The 22,552-nt window shown below is 42.8% G+C and overlaps 1 protein-coding gene across 2 annotated transcripts in view; it reads left to right on the top strand.

Moving 5' to 3' along the window:
* LOC126484251 (cytochrome P450 6k1-like) overlaps nucleotides 1-22,552 on the top strand; it is a 167,798-nt gene that overhangs the window by 104,040 nt on the left and 41,206 nt on the right. For both annotated transcript variants that reach the window (XM_050107668.1, XM_050107669.1), the window contains exons 5-6: nucleotides 9,262-9,455; nucleotides 12,018-12,239. In XM_050107668.1, coding sequence (XP_049963625.1) covers nucleotides 9,262-9,455; nucleotides 12,018-12,239 — 416 coding nt within the window. The remainder of the gene's footprint in view (nucleotides 1-9,261; nucleotides 9,456-12,017; nucleotides 12,240-22,552) is intronic.

Raw genomic sequence — 22,552 nt, 5'->3', positions numbered from 1 at the left:
ACTGGCGGAATGTTACGTGACACCACGTACTTATACGTTAGTGACTATTACACCGCCATCTATCACAAAGGGAAAAAAGTGGTCCAACTAAAACATTCATATTTCTTCGCGTACTACGCAAATATGTAATAAAAAATGGGGCTTCCTATTTAGAAAAACGCAGTTGATATCCGTTTGACCTATGACAGCGCCATCTAGCGGGTCAACCATAGCGCCATCTGGTTTCCCCCTTCAAGCTAGATGAGTTCTGTTCTTTGTAGTTTTTTCGTTTGACGCTTATTTCGTGAGATATTTGGCCCGGTCACTATCAATGAACCACCCTGTATATTGGATGGGATTTATGTCAGGCGATGTAGGCAGCAAATCATTCGCACGAATCGTCCAGAATGTTCTTCAAACCAATTGCTAACAATTGTGGCCCGGGTCAAAATCGTTCGCGATTGGTTTGAAGAACATTCCGGACGATTCGTGCGAATGATTTGCCACCTAGATCGCCTGACATAAGTCCCATCGAACACATTTGGGACATAATCGAGAGGTCAGTTCGTGCAAAAAATTCCGTACCAGCAAGACTTTCGCAATTATGGACAGCTGTAGAGGCAGTACGTCTCAATATTTCTGCAGGGGACTTCTAGGGACTTTTTGACTCCATGCCATGTTGAGCTGCTGCATTACACCGGTCAAAAGGAGCTCCGACACGATATTAGGAAGCATCCCGTGACTTTTGCCAGCACAATGTACAGTCAGTTCCTCCGAGAACGCCACACCACATCACTCATTACGGCGCCCACCTATGGACTCCCGCGGTCTGGTGGCTCTGGACTGCTGCCAGAGCCGCAGCAATCACGCGCACACCAGTCGCCCACATCAGAGCCGCAAAGGTATCTGACAACCACCGAGCACCTGTTGCCATCCCATCGTTTAGTAATTACCACAGCGCATTTTTTTAAACAAGAAATGTTGTTCAAAAAAGTTATGGGCATTCACCCGCGTGACGTCGTCGACTACTGCTGATATTTCAAGTGCACATCCTGTCACGCTCAAGGCGAAACTGCTCCAAAGTAAGCACTGTGCAAGGGGATTTATAATCTCGGTTTACAGACCAATTCCTGAAACATAACACGCACACAGATACACTAGCACCATCACACAACCAAAGATAACCAGTATCAGAAGTTATCCAGAGTGAAAATTAATAACCAAGGGGAAAGGAGCATTAAATCTGTCCCTCTGTTTCTTCACAAAGGAGAGAGCAGGATCCCATGTAGAATTTAAACCAGAACCCTCCGTGGCTATTTATCAAGTTACTTTTATCTCAACTGTTGCTTTAATATCCTAATAGCTGGAACGCATGCCAGAATCTCCACGTTGTTACATTTCATAGGATGACTGGTGCCAAGACAATGTTTTCCTGTAACAGATTTTATCCACTTTTGTAAACATGTGTGACGCTTATGCTCAGTACTCCATCCTGATAATCTGACCACTGTATGAAATACCACAACTGCGAGGAATACGGCAAACAACCGCCTTATGCAATCCAAGATCATCCTTTACTGAACGTAAAAGGACACTGATCTTAGATAGCAGTCGAAGAACAGACTCCACAATATATTTCTGCAAGAAGTGGTGACTGCTTGGAGATAGGGGGGAAGAAAGGGGAGGTAAGAGGAAGGGAAAGGGAGCACGGTATATCACCAATAAGGGTGATGGCATCACAGATATGATTGCCCCTGCATGTAGGAAATTTGCTCGAGCATTTGCAGTTTTCAAGGTCATTGTGGTTCATAATCCCCACTTAATGCCGGCCGCTGGTGGCCGAGCGGAGCTAGACGCTTCAGTCTGGAACCGCGCGACCGTTACGGTCGAAGGTTCGAATCCTGCCTCGGGCATGGATGTGTGTGATGTCCTTAGGTTAGTTAGGTTTAAGTAGTTCTAAGTTCTAGGGGACTGATGATCTCAGATGTTAAGTCCCATAGTGCTCAGAGCCATTTTTAGCCCACTTAATACCTACTTCTACAGGGCGTTCCCGTAAGCGCGTGCAAAAATGTAACAGGACGTAGAGAATGGTCCACTGAACAATTTGAGATAGGGAATGTGGGGTCGGAGAAGCCATCTTAAGGATATAGGGAAGTAATCTTGTCTGCCGCTTTCTTTAGCATTACTGTTTCCCAGCTTATTTACAACTAACATGCATACCAGTTTACACGTACTGTGCTGGTAATTACATGTACGTTCTTTATTTCCTGCAAGGAAACAAGGAAGACGGGCTTGATTACTAGTAGGTCATGATGCAGGTTGTGTTTAATTTACTGGATTGGAATGGGAGCTCCTATTCCATGGCCTGTGAGGTCACGTGACCTGAATCCCCTTGATTATTTCCTACGGGGATATCTCATGTCAGTTGTCTATGAGACGCCAGTGGATATGGAAATGGAAATATTTGCCAGAATTATAGCTGCCTGTGATGTGATTCGAAACACACAAGGGGCCGGCCGCTGTGACCGAGCGGTTCTAGGCGCTTCAGTCCGGAGCCGCGCTGCTGCTGCGGCCGCAGGTTCGAATCCTGCCTCGGGCATGGATGTGTGTGATGTCCTTAGGTTAGTTAGGTTTAAGTAGTTCTGAGTCTAGGGGACTGATGACCTCAGATGCTAAGTCCCATAGTGCTCAGAGCCATTTGAACCATTCGAAACACACCAGGGATATTTGTCAGGATGCGTCAGAATCTTGTTCGCCGATGTTATGCTTGCATTGAGGTTAATGGCCGTCATTTTCAGTACATTTTGTAAAATACAGTACAAATGGAACGTCCATATTGTCAGTGATGGTATTTTCAGTTAACACTAACAAATGTAAATAAAAAAGTACGGAGCTGGCTTCTCTGACCCCAGGTTCCCTACCTCAAATTGTCCAGTGGAGCATCCTCTATGTCCTGTTAAATTTTTGCACGCTTTTACCTAAACACCCTGTATAAACGTAGGTGTTTACCTCCTTCACCTATCTCTTAAGATAGGGTGTAGGCTCTTTATGCATTGTGTGTTCTTACACTTCCCCGGAACCAAAACTGATCTTCTCCGAGCTCAGCTTCTACCGGTCTTCCCATCTTTTGTAAATAATTCGTGTCAATATTTTGCGATCAGAGCTTACTAAATAGATAGTCCAGTAACATTCACACCTGTCGGCACTTGCTTTCTCTGCTGCTGGAATTACTACGTTCTTCGTGGTGTTTAAGGATGTTTCGTCTGTCTTATACATTTTTGGTACCAGATGGAACAGCTTTGTCATGGCTGTCTTTCCCAAGGATCTCAGTTGTTCTGTGAAGTTTCATCTGCTCCAGGGGCCTTGTTTCAATTTAAATCTTTCAGTGCTCTGTCAGTCCTTGACGCAACATCATGTCTCCCACCACATCTCTCTCTAATTCCTCTTCCCTTTCTATAATATTCCCTTCAAATTCATTTCCTTTGTAAAGGCCCTCTATATACACTCCTGGAAATTGAAATAAGAACACCGTGAATTCATTGTCCCAGGAAGGGGAAACTTTATTGACACATTCCTGGGGTCAGATACATCACATGATCACACTGACAGAACCACAGGCACATAGACACAGGCAACAGAGCATGCACAATGTCGGCACTAGTACAGTGTATATCCACCTTTCGCAGCAATGCAGGCTGCTATTCTCCCATGGAGACGATCGTAGAGATGTTGGATGTAGTCCTGTGGAACGGCTTGCCATGCCATTTCCACCTGGCGCCTCAGTTGGACCAGCGTTCGTGCTGGACGTGCAGACCCCGTGAGACGACGCTTCATCCAGTCCCAAACATGCTCAATGGGGGACAGATCCGGAGATCTTGCTGGCCAGGGTAGTTGACTTACACCTTCTAGAGCACGTTGGGTGGCACGGGATACATGCGGACGTGCATTGTCCTGTTGGAACAGCAAGTTCCCTTGCCGGTCTAGGAATGGTAGAACGATGGGTTCGATGACGGTTTGGATGTACCGTGCACTATTCAGTGTCCCCTCGACGATCACCAGTGGTGTACGGCCAGTGTAGGAGATCGCTCCCCACACCATGATGCCGGGTGTTGGCCCTGTGTGCCTCGGTCGTATGCAGTCCTGATTGTGGCGCTCACCTGCACGGCGCCAAACACGCATACGACCATCATTGGCACCAAGGCAGAAGCGACTCTCATCGCTGAAGACGACACGTCTCCATTCGTCCCTCCATTCACGCCTGTCGCGACATCACTGGAGGCGGGCTGCACGATGTTGGGGCGTGAGCGGAAGACGGCCTAACGGTGTGCGGGACCGTAGCCCAGCTTCATGGAGACGGTTGTGAATGGTCCTCGCCGATACCCCAGGAGCAACAGTGTCCCTAATTTGCTGGGAAGTGGCGGTGCGGTCCCGTACGGCACTGCGTAGGATCCTACGGTCTTGGCGTGCATCCGTGCGTCGCTGCGGTCCGGTCCCAGGTCGACGGGCACGTGCACCTTCCGCCGACCACTGGCGACAACATCGATGTACTGTGGAGACCTCACGCCCCACGTGTTGAGCAATTCGGCGGTACGTCCACCCGGCCTCCCGCATGCCCACTATACGCCCTCGCTCAAAGTCCGTCAACTGCACATACGGTTCACGTCCACGCTGTCGCGGCATGCTACCAGTGTTAAAGACTGCAATGGAGCTCCGTATGCCACGGCAAACTGGCTGACACTGACGGCGGCGGTGCACAAATGCTGCGCAGCTAGCGCCATTCGACGGCCAACACCGCGGTTCCTGGTGTGCCCGCTGTGCCGTGCGTGTGATCATTGCTTGTACAGCCCTCTCGCAGTGTCCGGAGCAAGTATGGTGGGTCTGACACACCTGTGTCAATGTGTTCTTTTTTCCATTTCCAGGAGTGTATTTCTTCCACCTTTCAGCTTTCTCTTCGTAACTTAGTTCTAGTTTTCCACCAGAGCTCTTGCTGTTTATGTAGCTGTTTCTCTTTTCTCTAAAGGTCTTTAATTTTCCTTTCAGCAGTATCTGTCTTTCCCCTACTTATCCACGCCTTTACAGCCTTTTATTTCTCGTCTAGCCATTACAGCTCAGCCATTTTTCACTTTTTGAATACTACTATTAAATTACACTCGTGTGACAAATTTAGGTCTGGCCTTTGTAAACACCATAGCACACAAGCACCACTAATTAACGTGACTGATTACCTGAAATACGCCAAACACAACACTGAGGCCACAATTGACACTGCTGGACTTTAGCAAAGTATTAGATACCCCCTACTGTGACATAAAACTCCGAATTCACCGACAGCTGAAATTTTCAGATAGTACATGCTTGTGATTTGAAAGCAACCTCATAGGCCTCAGTCCTTGACACTCTATTGCTCTCTTTTATCATCAACTGTATCTCGTCGGTTTTGAACTCCAGGAATTATCGTGTCTATGCTGTCAACTCCCAGCTTCGCCAAAGGGCTAGAACTGAAGATATCAGCACTGCCAACGTCCAGATCAATAGCAGTCCGTCTTCTGTGTTCAGATGGACGCTAAATCTAGGACATGAGTTAACACCAAAAACTCCCACGTAATTTTTGTATCTCATAAGAAATTAAATATTTCTCGTCGGTATCACAGTACCGTAGCAGAAAACAGTGAAGAGATCTGACATAGCCGCAGATGAGCACTTCAATTGGTTGGAAAATATTGTCACTACATGCGAAAGATTTCTGCTTGCCTCTGTTACCCCTATATTCCACGGGATGTGAAACGTCAACTTTCGCAATCACTTGATCTAACAAAGCCCGCTATTATGATGTAATCTAACACAGCTCAAGTAGTAATAATAATGTCGTGTGACGAGGGCCTCCCGTCGGGTAGACCGTTTGCCTGGTGCAAGTCTTTCGATTTGACGCCACTTCGGCGACTTGCGCGTCGATGGGGATGAAATGATGATAATTAGGACAACACAACACCCAGTCCCTGAGCGGATAAAATCTCCGACCCAGCCGGGAATCGAACTCGGGCCCTTAGGATTGACATTCTGTCGCGCTGACCACTTTTTTTTTATCGTTGTGTTTGGTCGTTGCAGACGTCGCAAGACATCCTATTCAAGTTCGGTGGTTGATCCTTCCACTCAGTTTTTTTATTACAAAGGCCAACCGGCTCTCTGACCGAACACGCTGAGCTACCGTGCCAGCTAACCACTCAGCTACCGGGGGCGGACAGCTCAAGTAGTGAGAAAGCTAGATGGTAAGTGTAGTGTCACCGCCAGACACCACACTTGCTAGGTGGTAGCCTTTAAATTGGCCGCGGTCCGTTAGTATACGTCGGACCCGCGTGTCGCCACTATCAGTGATTGCACACCGAGCGCCGCCACACGGCAGGTCTAGAGACACTTCCTAGCACTCGCCCCAGTTGTACAGCCGACTTTGCTAGCGATGGTTCACTGACAAATTACGCTCTCAATTGCCGAGACGATAGTTAGCATAGCCTTCAGCTACGTCATTTGCTACGACCTAGCAAGGCGCCATTATCATTTGCTATTAATCTTGTGATGCATGTACCGTCAGACCGATGTTCACCAATTATGGATTAAAGTTAAGTATTCCAGAAGCTACGTACTTATTTTACTAGTCTCAACTCCTTTAACTGTTCCAGACCTCACGCCAGCCTGCGTGAGCTTAAACGCGTGCCTTTCGGCTTCACCTCATAGTGGCTTGGCTGTCTTGCCAAGTCACAACAGCAAGAACTAACTGTGATTTCTTATGTGCGTTATATCTGCAACATTTGTCTGGTTCACAGTGTCAGTGTTTAATATGTCCAATCAGACTGCTTGCGGTCACATAAGTTACGTGACTACCCTACTTTATATCTATAGGGTGACTTTTTCCAGACGTGTACAAACTCTTGGGATTGATCAGGGAGAGGACTCGGAATAAAAAAGGTCTAATGAACGTATGTCCGGAATTGCAAGAATTCCATGCTAGAGACGATTTATTCAATCATACAGTGTTACAGATACTGCGGTCTAATACGCGCTGTACCATGCAGCCACAGGTACCCTCTCTGAGGGTGTTACTGTCCCCCGTACGTCACGCCCAAGCGCCCTCTCCTGCCATAGTAATCAGTAATGTTTTGCCCGATTCACTTCTCTTGCTGACTCACCTCGTAGTGAATGTGATACAGCGTGGTATACAGTGGTTCCGTATTCCAATCGACAGCTTGCCGACATGGTATTAACTTACGGAGAGACAAATGGGCAAGGGCGCCGGGCAGCAAGGTTGTATCAGGAGACCTATCCCCGCCGACAACAGCCACACCATTCAATGTTTGTGACAGTTTTTCGCCGTTTGTCTGAGAGAGGCTCGTTTCAGAAAGCAGGAAATCATGAAGGACGAAAAAAAAAGTTCATATGGCTCTAAGGACTATGGAACATAACTCCTGAGGCCATCAGTTCCCTAGACTTAAACTACTTAAACCTAACTAACCTAAGGACATCACACACATCTATGCTCGAGGCAGGATTCGAACCTGCGACCGTGGCAGCAGCGCGGTTCCGGACTGAAGCGCCTAGAACCGCTCGGCCACAGCGGCCGGCAGTTACTACCCTTATCGCTTTCAGCGTGTGCAGGGCTTACTAGCGACAGTCCAGGTGGTGTTGCTCTGCTACGCTATGTTCAGTGCAGGTTTAAGGCCGATGCAGCACAAGCTGCCAGTTGTGGGAGGGGTGGGGGGCAAGGGGCAAGATGTGAGGGCCACCAGAGGCGCCATAGTTGTGAGATTCCCATAGTAAGTATCTCTATTAGAAGCGTCAGCTTGGGGCACCAAACTGAGTGGGATGCCCGAGTGTAACACTCCAAAGTGTATGATGAGAAAGAATTCCCTTCTCCAGTTCATCTTTCTCAGAGATGCGTCTTAAACCTCCGTTGTGTTTCGGTTCACAGGAGAAAAATAAATTGCAGATGGGAACCCCATGTTCGAAACCGTTATTCACCAAGGCAACAGAGCATCACATTCATTAGAAACATGGTCTGCCTAAGCAGCAGAGCTCTATCTTCTCCACTGGTGATCGAAGCAACGAGTCACGATCATGGAATAAGAAAAAGAACATTCCGAGACGTTCCACCTAGGGTCTGTAAGCGTACAGCGTCACGATTTCTGCCGAATGGGTAGCCTAGTGGCAGGCGCTCGTGCCTATGACTTCCAACGCTCTGTAGTATAGTTGGATGACGTTTCTGGACACGGGTTCCTATCCATGATTTGTTCCTCGAGACACCCTATACAACCCCTCGACGTTTGTCATAACACTTGTGGGACGTCCTGCACATTCCTTGTGGTCTAGTGGTAAAGTGCATACCTGGAAACCCAAAGACTGCAGGACTGGATCCCATTCGCACCACGTATTCTTTAGTCCGCATTTTACCCTACCATTCTACTTTCAGTGATGTGGAGATTCGCTAGAAACGACACATGGATCAGATTTCACGTTAAATTGCAGCTCCCTATTCACTGGTTGGATAACTGGCGTGGCTTAAGGACACACAACTCGATGAAGTGACATCCAATCGAGAGGATTGCACTTCGTCATTGATAAACACTAAATTATAATTATAATATATTTAACATTTCTTTCTTGTGTTTATCTGTGTTTTCCCGTGACTGAAGCACAAACATTATCACAAAAAAACCAATTTGTTTGTTGATAACACATATTTGAAAGAACGAACTATTTTTAAATTTGTAGTAAGTTCCTTTGGGACCAAACTGCTGAGGTCATTGGTCCCTAGGCCTACACACTACTTAATCTAACTTAAACTAACTACGCTAAAGCAACACACACACGCATGCGCGAAGGAGGATCTGCGATACAGAGTAGTTACATTAAAAGTGTTACGAAAAACTTTGTAGAGTTGGATGAATGAAGTGGAGTCATATCCAGTTATATCTAAGACAGTTGCTAGCAGTCTATTGAAGAGAAATTTGCACTGTTCTTCTTTACAGTTTAATAGAAGTTCCTATAAATTACTGCTGCGGCATCCTGCAATTACTGAATTCACTATGGGCGCTGGCTAAAATATTCTGTGCAGTAATGCGATAGGATTAAGCGGCAAATTGTGGTTGCCAACACACGAAGAATCATGAACTAAATTATGTGCAGAGGTTTCATCATTTTTTCATCACTATGCACATCTTACTGTATAATGCCAAAAATGTTCTGTTTTCCTCCAGTGTGTGTCATCAATTCACGATTATCATTTCCTTGCAGACTCAAAGACGGAGCAGCTGCTGTCAGCACTTATTTTAGACGTATGGTAGCGGAGACAGTTGCATACAGGGAGGAGAACAACGTTTGCAGGAAAGATTTCATGGATCTTATGATCCAACTCAAAAACAAGGGATATCTCGAAGGCGAAAAGCCAGAGAATGGAGAGGGCGGTACCAAGGAAGTGTCCCCTACGAGTAAGTATGTTATATGAAGTAGAAACGACATATTATCTCTTGACAACCTCTGTTAACGTTACAATCCATAGAATAGGTCCACCTGCGTTGCTGTAACCTACTCTATTATTAGACATTGCTTTCACATGCCTTCACTAGCAACCTATAAAACAACAGTGGTATCAATGGGAGACATGAATTATTACTTTTTTATCACAGATACTAAACAATCTTCCCATCACAGTCTTAATAAGAAACAAGATCGACTAATCTGGGGGTACGGGTACAATGAATACAAAAATGCATACCACGCAAACAATTATTCTAAATTAGCAATTGCCATACGAACTACGAACATGGGGCGGTCATTTCATGATATAAGAAATTATCATCAAGAATAAAATTAAAACAAGAGGGAAATTTAGTCAGTAATTAAACTGCTTAAGACTCTCATGAATATCGCTGGGTATCTAGCAGGAGATTAAAGCACTGTGCTGCAGATGTTAGCCCAGAATTTAGTTACATCTGTTATTTTTCCTTTAGTAATTGTTAGTTTCCTGAACGATTAGAATACTCACTAACGAAACCACCTTATAAAAAAAGGAAAAGGTATAATTCGGACAATTTTAGAGCCCTTTCTTTGCCATCGGTAATCGCAAAAATTGTTGAAAAGACTGTGTATATAAGGTTAAGTGATCTTTTTAGTTTACATAATTTGGGCAAACATACATTCCGGTTTCAAAAGTGTTTTAACAATTATAAATGCTACATTCTCTTTTGTGCGACAGGCATTGGACAGATTAAGCAAAAAGTTAAGAATACTAGCTGTCTTCTTTTGTTTAACTAAAGCCTTTGATTGTATTAATCACAAAATATTACTGCAGAAATCGGACCATTATGGAATAAGAGGAGTAACTTTAAGAACAAACAGCAAAACGTCGTTCTCCACAGTAATAAGACTGACTCTGGAGTGGTGTCTGATTGGGGAGGTGCCTCATGGGCCAATGTTGAGATCAGTACAATATGAAGGGATAATTTTTAAATATTTGTCTTTGGTGATGACACTAGCTTGACAGCGAAGGGTATTGAAAGCAAAATAGAGAATGTCAAATAATGCAGATCAAGATATATGTCCATAGCTTGTAAAAAATTAATTTATGCTAAATCATACTACGATTCTATTAAACACCATTCAATCAAAGCTGAAATGTTGATTACACAGAATGAGTCTGAACAACACATATTCCTAGGTGTTCAGACACATGATAAGCTATCACGGAATGTACATGTTCAAAATCTCATTCAAAAACTGTATGCTGCTATTTTACCCTTAGAACAGTATGTGCAATAAATAAGTGAGGGTCCAACAAGAAAGTTAGTCTGTCTATTTTCATTTGCGTCTGACATACGGCGTTATATTCTGGGTAACTCTTCCCATTCACAAAGGACACCTTCGGCTCAGAAACGGGCAGTTCGGATAATATGTGGTGTAAGTTCGCCAACTCCCTGTTCAGGAGTCTGGGAATTCTGAAATTGGCTCCTAAAACCTATTTTCTTTAATGTCGCTTGTTGTTAAAAATATAAGCTTATTCGGAATAATTTGCAGCTTTCACTTGGTGAATACTAGGCAGAAATCCAATCTGCATTTGGACCGTACCTCCTTGACTCCTGTGCAAATGGGTGTGCAGTATTTTGCTCCATCCATTTTCAATAAGCTACCATAAGAATTTAAAAAAAAGTTAGCAGTAATCTTCGCACTTTAAAATTTAAACAGTAGAATTTCCTCATGTCTCACTCCTTCTATTCTGCTGGGGACTTCGTGGGAAAAAATAAAGCAAATTTTTGTATTATAAAGTTGATTGTGCATATATCTCCACAGCAGCTTACGGTCTGCAGAGGATTCGTATAAATTTTATCTGTTATTAATTTTTCTGTGGTTAAATTTCATATACTGACTCGTTCCATGATCATGGAGGTTTACTCCTGAGTCTGGTCCTACAGAGCTAGAAATATTAAACGTAAAATAAAAGTAAATTGAATTAAGTTCCTAAACATAGCTCCTTGCTACTTTTGGATGCATTCAAGAGATTGGAACAATAAAATATTTTAAAATATAGGTAACCATAATAATAATTTTATGGTGGTCCCATAGCTTTTCTAGATAAAATTCATTGAAAAATGATTGATAAAGTCCCTCTTATGTTTCTACAGTATCTTGCTGTGTTGCAAATGTAAATTTCATAGAAGACTTGACCTTCACTGTGATGTTAATGCGACGTGAAGGTTACACCGGATTTTATATGAGTACATGTAACTAGATCTAAACATTATAATAGGACATACAGAGAATTTTAAATTTGTCATTTATGTTTGAACGTTGAGGAGTTTTGCATAAGACATGCTATTGCAAAGACAAGTTTTGGGAAGGCAAAAGGTGAACTTTCATCATTAATTTTCTAATAACAATAATAATAATATATAGCATGTGCTATTTATGTGACAATACCATAGATTCCAAATAATTTGCCTGATTTTGGTGTCTGTGATCTTGTAAGTTTGAGCATTACGTTGATATTTCCACAGAGCTCACAATAGAAGACGTGGCTGCACAGGCCTTTATCTTCTTTGGAGCGGGCTTTGAAACATCTTCATCAACTATGAGCTTCGCTCTCCATGAACTGGCACTCCACCCTCATTTCCAAACGAAGTTGCAACATGAAATCGATTCTGTTCTTAAGGAAACTGGTAGTGATATCACTTATGATGCTCTCTCCAAAATGCCTTACCTTGATAAAGTTGTATCTGGTAAGTATGTCAACACTAATACTTGTTTCTATACTCAAATTGTCACCCACAATCTAATTAATAGTTAGTTTCTTGCTCTTGTCTTGACCTTGAGGCAGAGCAGGCACTGTACTTTGCCTAGCAGGCTCATAGTCATAACTGTTTCTTTAAACTCCGTCTTACGCAAAGCACAATTTGCTTTTTGTTTTTAATCCAGACATGTATCGATATCTAAGTGTCATCTTCTGTGGATCAAATCTATTTTCGTAAAATACAATACGAAGTTCATGGTCATTTATCTATTTTAGGACTAAAAATGATACTGCATGTATTTTGTTTTGTTTGTTGGGGTTGTTCACCTGAATATTACATTGCGAGTAAAAATGTACTTTTACATGTCGGCTTTTTTGTGTCCTGCTCTTATCGTTTTGTCAGCATATCATCTGGAAACTTGTCAAAGAGAATTCTGTGCATTTTTCAAATACCGTTTCGCGGGTAATGGTTATTTACATTACCATACTTACATTTTCCGTTCTGTTGTGTATCTCTGATGGACATGTCTTTCTATTGCTATTGTGCACACTGTTATCCTACCGTTTTAATATGATATCACTCTCAGTTTTACTTCATGTGTATCACAAAACATGATATGAGCAGATGCTTATCTCTCCATACTCAATGAGAGACGCTCTGTTACTGAAACTTCCTGGCAGATTAGAACTGTGTACCGGACCGAGACTCGAATTCGGGACCTTTGCCTTTCGCGGGCAAGTGCTCTACCAACTGAGCTACCCAAGCGCGACTGACGAGCCTTCTCACAGCTTTAATTCCGCGAGTACCTCGTCTCCTACCTTCCAAACTTCACAGAAGCTCTCCTGGAAGAAAGGATATTGCGCGGACATGGCTTAGCCACAGCCTGGGGGATGTTTCCAGAATGAGAATCTGTTATTGTTGCTCTTCAAGTGTTCATTGTTTGAATTATGTTTCATGTGACGCTAATTTTGAATGTCCTGTGAGAACTGTTGTGGTGTATCTGCCGAGGGAAGAACTTATGTGACGTCATGTTATTGTATATATATATGTGTGTGTGTGTGTGTGTGTGTGTGTGTGTGTGTGTGTATGTGTGTGTGTTTGTGTCTGTAAAATGAGAGAGAGAGAGAAGAGAGACAGAGCTGGAAATGTTTTCATATATGGAAGGGCTTTTGTATATTTCACTGAGTGTTCAGAACAGTGTTTTTTTACACAGTGTTGTATTTTCATTAAAGATTTCTTTCCATGTATTATTGCTTTTTGTATGTGATAATTCTCCTCTGTTGTCAATTTTTGATAGAGACTATTGCTTTCTCTGAGAATTTAATCAGTTTCAGTGTTGTTTGGCTGGTGGTTTTCTTGTATGAAATGATCTGCAAAAGTGGAGTTTGTACTGCCAGTTCTTAAGGCACTCAGTTGCGTAGAATATCTCGTTTTAAAATTTCTGCGTGTTTGGGCTATGTAGACAGATTGCTGTGAACTATAGATTAACATATAGTCTCCACTTTGAGAGAATTTGTCCGTGGAGGCGTTTCTTGTGTTTAACTTTTTCTGTACTGAATGCGGAATGATATTCATAGTCACTATTTCTTCAGAATATTCCCCACCCTGTGGAGGTTTTTGTTGCTGTGTGGCAGTATGTGCCACGCTATGTTCTTCGCAAAGTTTCCTGGATCCTTGTGTTTGTCATGTGTTTGTGTTCCTGGTTCTGTTGTGTGGCTGGTAATTTGTTCATGATTTTTCTTTTATAATTTGTTTCTCATTTTGTTGTTCAGCATTTTTATTATTTGTGTCTTGGGCCATTTGCTCTGGTTATCTAGAGGATTGTACTTCGTTTATGAGTGTACCTGAGATTGTCCAGTGGAGTTACGTTGAGCCTGTGTAGCATGTCTCTGAATTGAGAGTTTGTGTGCCTGGGGTGATTTGAAAGGTTGTGAATAGTTGTACCTGTGGCTGTAGGTTTCCTGAATATTCCACAATTACATTTTTTTCTGTGTATAGTGATCTCTAAGAAATTAAGTTTCGTCTCTGCTCTCAATTGTGAATTTTCGTTTAATGTGAACTGTGTTTATGTAGCGCGTAATTGTTTTGTCTAGGTGACTGTTTTGTCTATCAGGAAAATGCTGTCTACACATCAGTATCAGTATATAACCTTGTATTTTTCTGCATTCATTGAATACTCGTATTTTGTTTTCGATGTGATTCAGAAATATGTTTGAAAGTAGACCAATGATGGGTGAGCCCATTGGTAGGCTTTCTTTTTGTAGATAAAACTCCTTGTAGTTCTGTTCTATTACGATCTTTAGGATGGCTTAAATTTCATCTATGTTTGTATTTGTTGTGTTCTCTCGTTTCCGCAGTCCCTTGGTAAAGTTGATTGTTTCCCCTACTGGCACATTTATGTACATGAATGTGATGTCAAAAGAAGTAAGGTTTAATTTGATGGTATATTTACATCTTTTATTTTTTCTATCAGTTCATTGGTTTTTTTTGTACGTTTCCGTTTTATGTGAAAGTGTACTATTTCTCTAGTACAGTAATGCACACATGTGTCTAGATAGGTGGTAAGACAGTGATTCAGTTTTTTGTTTTGTGTTTCTTTCTTCCTTAATGTTAGTGCTTCTGTGTATTATTTTATTTCTTGTCTGATGTCATCGGAATGGGCTGGCGTTTTTATGAAATAAATTAATTCAGGTTGTGTTTTGTGTAACTCAACATTGACCTGCTATTTTTTACAGCACAGAGGAATCGAATTTCTTCTTTTAACCAAATAATTTCTTTTGGCTACTTCTGGTGCAGCTAAGTTGCTGTTTACATTGACTTTTATAAAATCAAGAATTATATTATTACTGAGGCATGTTTTGTTAAACCTAATGTTGGGGACAGTTTTGTGCAACTGTTATATTCTTTAATTTCTTGTAGAGCTTCGTGGGAAATGTTTGGCATTACACTGAAAGAATTACCTTGCTGGGTTAGAACCTCCTGTTCACGTTTTTTCCACTTTTTTTGCGGTTAGAAACTAGGTTTTTTTTTTAACTCCACCTTATTGAAAACACAATTTATTTTTTTACTCACAAGTCATCTTCCAACATCTATACAACATCTTCTGTGGGTCAACATTTATTTCCGTATTTATTTCTGCAAACATAGTAGCAAGGTTACGCTTTTACTCGTAAAAATTATCGCATGTGCATTTTGTTTGGTTTTTTTCGGTTATTCACCTGAAGAAAGGAGAACAAAAAAGCATATCAATAAAAATGTATTTTCACTAGCAATATAATTTTCAGCTGAGTAATCTTAACAAACCGAATAAAATGCACATTATAATTTTTAGGCAAAAATAGATGAACAGAAATGGACTTTGTGTTATGTTTTATAGAATAAAATTTGACCCACAGAAGATAACATATATTGGTCTCGAAAGATTTCTGCTGTGTAACACAAAATAAACTGTGTTTTGCATAAGGCAGAGTTTAAAAAAACCCTGACTTTGAATCGCAAATACCGAATAAAATGTCAACAGGAGCTTCCAACTCGAGCAAGATGATTCACTTAGAGCCATGCCAAACATTTCCGACGCGCAAGTCGCCCAATGCGGCGTCGAATGCAATATGAACTTGCCCTCGGCGGGCGAACTTGCCGGAATGGGCGCCTCCCGGCTTACAGTGCCGTACGCTCATTTCCAATGATTCAGCGAAAGAAAGTCTTGAATGAAAATACAAGTATTAAAACGAAGATACTGAGAAAGAGAGGCCGTGATTTTTTTCAGTGCTACCACACTTGGTGTTTAAAATGAACGATTGGTCTGAAAGACTGATGCTTCGAGTTAAGGGTTAAGAAAAGAAAACTGTGACGGAAAATTTGATTCCACAACAGTTACGAAACGTTCGTAGCCAACTTGACAACAATACTCGCAAAAGCCCTTATCCTCAATATACAGCAGCGCGCTCATTCTTCTGGAAGGCAGAGCGTATTACTGACCAATGGAGCCAACGCTCCATAAACGAATGTCTTGTCTTAGACTTTCTAAGAATAAGATAGTAAGTTCCATTGTATTATCTCACTGCAATCAGCCACATAATGCTGCAACTAGTTTTTATGAAATGGTAGATCAAATTTGGCAAAAGTTTGCGCAGAGTCCAGGGAAGTCTACTCGCCGTACAAGCAGAGAACTTGCAGTTCCTCATATAACTAACTGTTGGACGAGTGTCAAAAGTGACGTTTTGAGTACAAATCATGAGGACTGCGATTAGTGCAAGCTCTTGGAGTTGGTGGTTTAGGGAAACTTGTTGACCTTCAATAATGATCTACTGGAAGACATGGAAGATGATAGATGTTTATTACAGTTAGCTGTCACTGATAAAGCTGCATTTCATGTGAGCAGTAAAATGATCCGACAGATTGTGTGCATGAAGGGACTTCAGACCCTCCACGCAATTGTTGAGCATGAAACTATTTTGTGCCGTTTCTTATGAAAAAGTGTATGGCTCGTCCTTTTTTTTTTTTTTTTTTTTTTTTGAGAAAAAGTCAGTGAGTGGAATGAGGAATCTTCGAAAACCGCAAATTTGGCTTTTCCCTTGACCTGAAGGGGCTCTAATGACTTCACATTCCAACAGAATGGAGCTCCGGCGTACAACACTGTACGAGAATTCCTCAACGGCGCGCTGCCTCAGTGTTAGATAGGGCGCACCGGACTCCGAGACACTGCACTACATTCTTGGAGTCCAAAATCTCCGGACATGACCCAGTATAACTTTTTCTTGTGACTAATCGTGAAGGAAGGGTTTTCATCCACCGTTTACCTCGTGGGCTGGATGAAGTTAAGAACAAAGTGAGAGCTGAAGTGACTTGTGTCAATGTATATGTGTTACATACAGTTTATGATGAATTTACCTGTCATCTAGATGTGGTCCATGCTGCTCCTGGTGGGCACTCAGAGGATTAGTAATAACATAACTAAAAGCTTTAAAATTTTGTGATTATTCCGCAGGTGGTATCTCTTTTACAAAGTGTTTCCGTCAATACATACGAAGGTTTTCAATCAGGTCACTCTTTCTGATACCCATTACAATGCCTCTCATCCTGCCAACGGCCTTGTAAGGCGGCACCCATTTGCCTTTCAGATGGGAAAGTGCCCATAAAGACGGAAGAATGAGGAATAACTAGAAACAAGATGATGCAGACGGCAATAAGAGCCATAATATTAAAGATACAAATGCATGTGCACAGAGAATATGGACCTTTACTGAAAAAATGTTATGAAAAATTTGCCAATAGTAAAAGATTCCAGATTTGAGTCCCATTCAGATCACTGGGAAGGGACTGCAAATTGGAAGGTGACCTAGGGCAAAAGACAAAACTCCAACGAAATCGGTATGTGGAATGTCGTAACTCTAAGCATGGTAAGGAAGTTAGGAAATCTAAAAGAGAAATATCGGCCAAATTTAGAAATAGTGAGGCTCTGTGAATTGAAATGGAAAGAAGATACATATTTCTGGTCAAACGAGTACAGGGTAATGCCAACAGCATTTGAAAATCGTAAAACGTTACTAAGATTCGTTATGCGTAGGAAGGTGAGGTGAAGGGTGAATTATGTCTAATAGTTGCACGACAGGATTATTCACATCAACATCGATACAAAAAGTCGCCAAGTCAGGTTTGGATGACGACATCGCAAGCAAAATATGATGAGATAGAGAGAGCACATGAGGAAAATGAAAAAGTAACTCATTGTATAAAATAAGATGAAAATCTAATAATCATGTTGATTCTGAACTATACAGGGTCCGGGGTGGAAGGCTGATATGAGGGTGAATATGTGATAGGTCAATAGGAATGAGAGAGGAGAAAGACTCCTCGAGTTCTGCAATGAATTTCATTTCTCAATAGTAAATATAATATTTAAAAATCACAAAAGGAGATATAAATCGAAGATCCAAGAGTAACTGGAAGATAACAGCTGAATTACCTCATGGTGTAACTCAGATGCCGAAATCGGGAATTCGACTACAAAACATACCCAGCATCAGTAATAGAGTACTGATGAAGAGTGTGCCCTAGTTTAATTCAAAATGGTTCAAATGGTTCTAAGGATTATGGGACTTAACATCTGAGGTCATCAGTCCCCTATACTTAGAATTACCTAAACCTAACTAACCTAAGGACATCAGCCACACCCATACTCGAGGCAGGATTCGAACCTGCGACCGTAGCAGCAGCGCGGTTCCGGACTGAAGCGCCTAGAACCGCTCGGCCACAGTGGCCGGCCCTAGTTAAATTAATAGTTAAGAGTCTGTGTGTACAGAGTCCTCTGAAGCTTTAGGTACTGTGGTACTGAGCAACAGAATGAGCGTCTCCGGACTCAAGGAGAACTGCTCGCTATAGCTGACAAACTTCAGGCTGGTGCTCTTAAGCTGTAGCGACACTGAACCATCAATGAAAAAAGCTGTGACCCTTTTGGCGTCGTTGGAATTAGCTGGAAAGCCCACTGTCAATGCGTCTTTTGATGTGCAATATCTAGTACTTTTGATGTGCAATATCTAGTACTCACTCAGAGATGAGTGGCAGATGGTAACAGGTTTGCATATCTCTAAGCAGAGCGTGAACATGGGACCTGGACACACAAATGTCTGCTTACGCCTTAGCAACATGTATGAGGTGCTGTCCTGTGTTGGTAGCTCATCTGAGCCACCATGGGATGCCTTATCTGTTTAACCAGTGGCTGATTGTTTTGCTGTGTATGGAGAAGCGCAGAGAGTGGGTATGCTGGCCATTGGGAGTTACAACGTTAGGTGGGTAATGGGGCTCCTCAGGGAAATGGCAGACAGGACGCGGAAGAAGGCCAGTGTGCACTTGACACGTTTGCTGGGAGGTCGTATCCGAGATGTGGAGGAGGCTCTGCTGGTGGCTGGTGAACGCAATGGATGTAGCCAGCTGAAAACTGTAGCAAGTTTCGGTGGAATGTCGCCATCCTCGGTGATTTTAGGCCGTTGCCTAGGTCGCGAAGGGTGCTATCATCACACGTGGGATGCAAGCACAGTTCAGTATTTGCCAGAGTCGATTGCGGCCCTCCAACTTGGAACCGAGTATGAGATCTGAATCAGAGGCTACGAGTTTCCTGACCTCCGCTATTGGCTGGAGAGTTGTGGAGGTCCCCTCAATAACGAAAGCGTAAACTACACAAAGGAAGCGGCTGCTTGGGTGGCAAAATACTTGTAGCATGCGTTGTGTATAACTTCATACACAAGGGTAAGGAGAGATGGGCTGTACAGAGTGGTATGACAACCGTCGTCGTAGGAAAGCTGGACAGGAGCACAAATGGTCAGTGAACAAGTTGACACAGTAAACAGGAGATTCACTTAACTTGTATTTGTCCAAGTGTACGAAGACTCGTTACAAATAAAGCAGCAAGGAACAGAGTCTAGCTCATACAACAGCAACAAGGATGAACCTCTCTGAACTAAGCACGAACAATGGAATCAGAACCACGAGTAGGCGGCTTCTGCTTGACATCACCTAGCGAAGAGGCTCCGAGTGCGAGTGGGCTGTCTGGCTGCCACTGGCCATCCTATATTGCGGGGGCAGATTTCGCTCGTGTTAAGGGGATGCTAGAGGCATGGCTCAGAGGGTGCCCTCCATTGGATCTGCCGGATCCCGCACAACCGCTATCGGCATCTGACGAAAACTTACAATTCCACTGCCAACTTAAAGATATCTGTCGGGTGGTATCAATACGTGATACCACAACATGCTCATTGTTTATTTCTTAAGCTACAGAAATCCTTGCATCAAGTCTATGATGAATTTCTTGCTGAAACAGTAGATCAGCCACAGACTCACAGGGAACTATCATCTTTGCAATTCAGAATAGATAAAATGTTGATGTGCCGTTAGCAAACTGCAGGGCTAACAGTCTAGGCTGTAGTCTAGTGACACTGTCTTTGACTTACAATCAGAAATTCCTGGTTCTCAGGTTCGAAGGCAGCCACTTCTTAAATTCTGAATAAAAACTATCAGCTATAATGGCTATAGACTTTCAGCATGAGGAGTCACCCTCATTCTGCGAGCGGTCTTGTGAAAGAGGGTGGAGGTATGGACTGTGTTGCGGGCACTATCGTGGTCCTGGGATGGGAAAGTCAGTACTGATCAACGGCATGAAGATGGGAAAGATAGTGGAAACCACTACATTAAAGACGCTCAATATGTATCAACAGGACTTGTGACCTGTGATTGGAAAAGTGTCATGATGATTTCTCCATTGGGAAAAGTTTCCAGATTATTCGAGCATTCAGATCTCGACGAGCCGACTGCCAAGAAGGAGTTAAGCATGAGAACATTTATGATTAATCAAAGGAAGGATAACGTTCTATGAGAAGGAGCTTGGAATGTCAGAAGTCTGATTCTGATAAGGAAATTGAGCTAAAAAGAGAAATACAAAGGCTCAGGCTAGACTCTAGACTCTAACTATAGCGGTGGCCAGCGAGGTGAAATGGAAAGAGGATGAGGATCTGTGATCCTTAAATATATGCAGCAGTAGAAAATGGTGTACTGGGAGTAGGATTTGACAGAGAGTGAGTTACTATGAAAAGTTCAGTGACAGAATTATTCTCAACAGAGTCGACAGCAAACCGACGCCAAAAACTGTAGTTCAGATACACACGTCTTTGTCAGAAGGAGAAGAAGAAGAGATGGAGGAAGTATATGACGATAATGAACGTATAATTTAGATATAAAGGGAAGTGAAAATCTAATAATCATGGGTGTTTGAAACGCTGTGATAAAGGAAGGTATAACAGATAGAGTTACAGGAAATTATGGGTTACTTAGCAGAATTACACGTAAGAAAAATTAATGGAGTTTTGCATTAAGTTTCAGTTGTTCAAACATAACAAGATCAGGAGGTATACTTGGAAAACGCCTGGGGACGCGGAAATATTCCAGTTGGATTACATCATTATCAGACAAGGATTCCGAAATCAGATATTAGATAATATGGCATGTTTGGGGGGAGATATAGACTGAGATAACTATTTTGTAATGATGAAGAGTATATTGACGTTTAAGAGGATTGTGTGGCAGAAACAATGTGGAAAGATTCTGCTGCTGAAATACTGAGGTATAGTAGGGATCTCTTCTAGGGCTATAGATATCATGATAATGAGTACGACAATAGACAGTTCAATTGAAGAGGAATATACATTTCTAATGAGAGCAATCACTGAAGGTGGATAGACAAATATAGGTACAAGGAAAGTAAAGTGAAGGAACCCTGGGTTTCAGAAGAAATACACTCATGCTCATAAATCAAGGATAATTGCAGAATGTGGTCCCACACAACGTGGCACTACCCAAAACTAGCGTTAATAGCAGAGGCACATAGGGAACACACATACGACACAGATCTGTAAGTCCACGGTATTGGTGATAAGTTGAGAAAACCGTCCTGAAACACATGTGCTACAACACTGTTTCCTGCACATTGAATATGATCACTATGCACACGTACACAGGCCGCACAACGAGTTGGCATACTCTGGATCAGGTGGTCGAGCAGGGGTATAGCCTCCCATTCTAGCACCAGTGCCTGTCGGAGCTCCTGTAGTGTCCTAGGGGTTTGAAGAAATGCAGCGATACGTCGACCGAGAGCATCCCAGACGTGCTCGATAGGCTTTAGGTCTGGAGAACAAGCAGGCCACTCCATTCGCCTGATATCTTCTGTTTCAAGGTACTCCTCCACGATGGCAGCTCGGTGGGGCCCTGCGTTATCATCCATCAGGAGGAAGGTGGGACCCACTGCACCCCTGAAAAGGTGGATACTGGTGCAAAATGACGTCCCGATACACTGACCTGTTACAGTTCCTCTGTCAAAGATATGCAGGGATGTACGTGCACCAATCATAATCCCACCCCATACAATCAAACCACGATTTCCATACAGGTCTCTTTAAAGGACATTAAGGAGTTGTTATGTGGTACCTGGTTCACGCCAGATGAAAAGGGGACTGATGACCTTCGCTGTTTAGTCCCCCTTAAACATCCCAACAACCACCACCACCAGATGAAAACCCCGCGAGAATTACTGTTCAGACTATAACTGGACTCCTCCGTGAACACAAGCTGAGACCACTGTTCCAATGACCTTGTACTGTGTTCTTGACACTAGGCTTTACGGGCTCTCCTGTGACCAGGGGTCAGCGGAATGCACCTTGCAGGTCTCCAGGCGAATAAACCGTGTCTGTTCAGTCGTCTGTAGACTGTGTGTCTGGAGACAACTGTTCCAGTGGCTGCGGTAAGGTCCCGAGCAA

Source organism: Schistocerca serialis, chromosome 6, assembly GCF_023864345.2.
Source record: "Schistocerca serialis cubense isolate TAMUIC-IGC-003099 chromosome 6, iqSchSeri2.2, whole genome shotgun sequence".
NCBI lineage: Eukaryota > Metazoa > Arthropoda > Insecta > Orthoptera > Acrididae > Schistocerca > Schistocerca serialis.
This window is presented reverse-complemented; position numbering and strand designations above follow the sequence as displayed.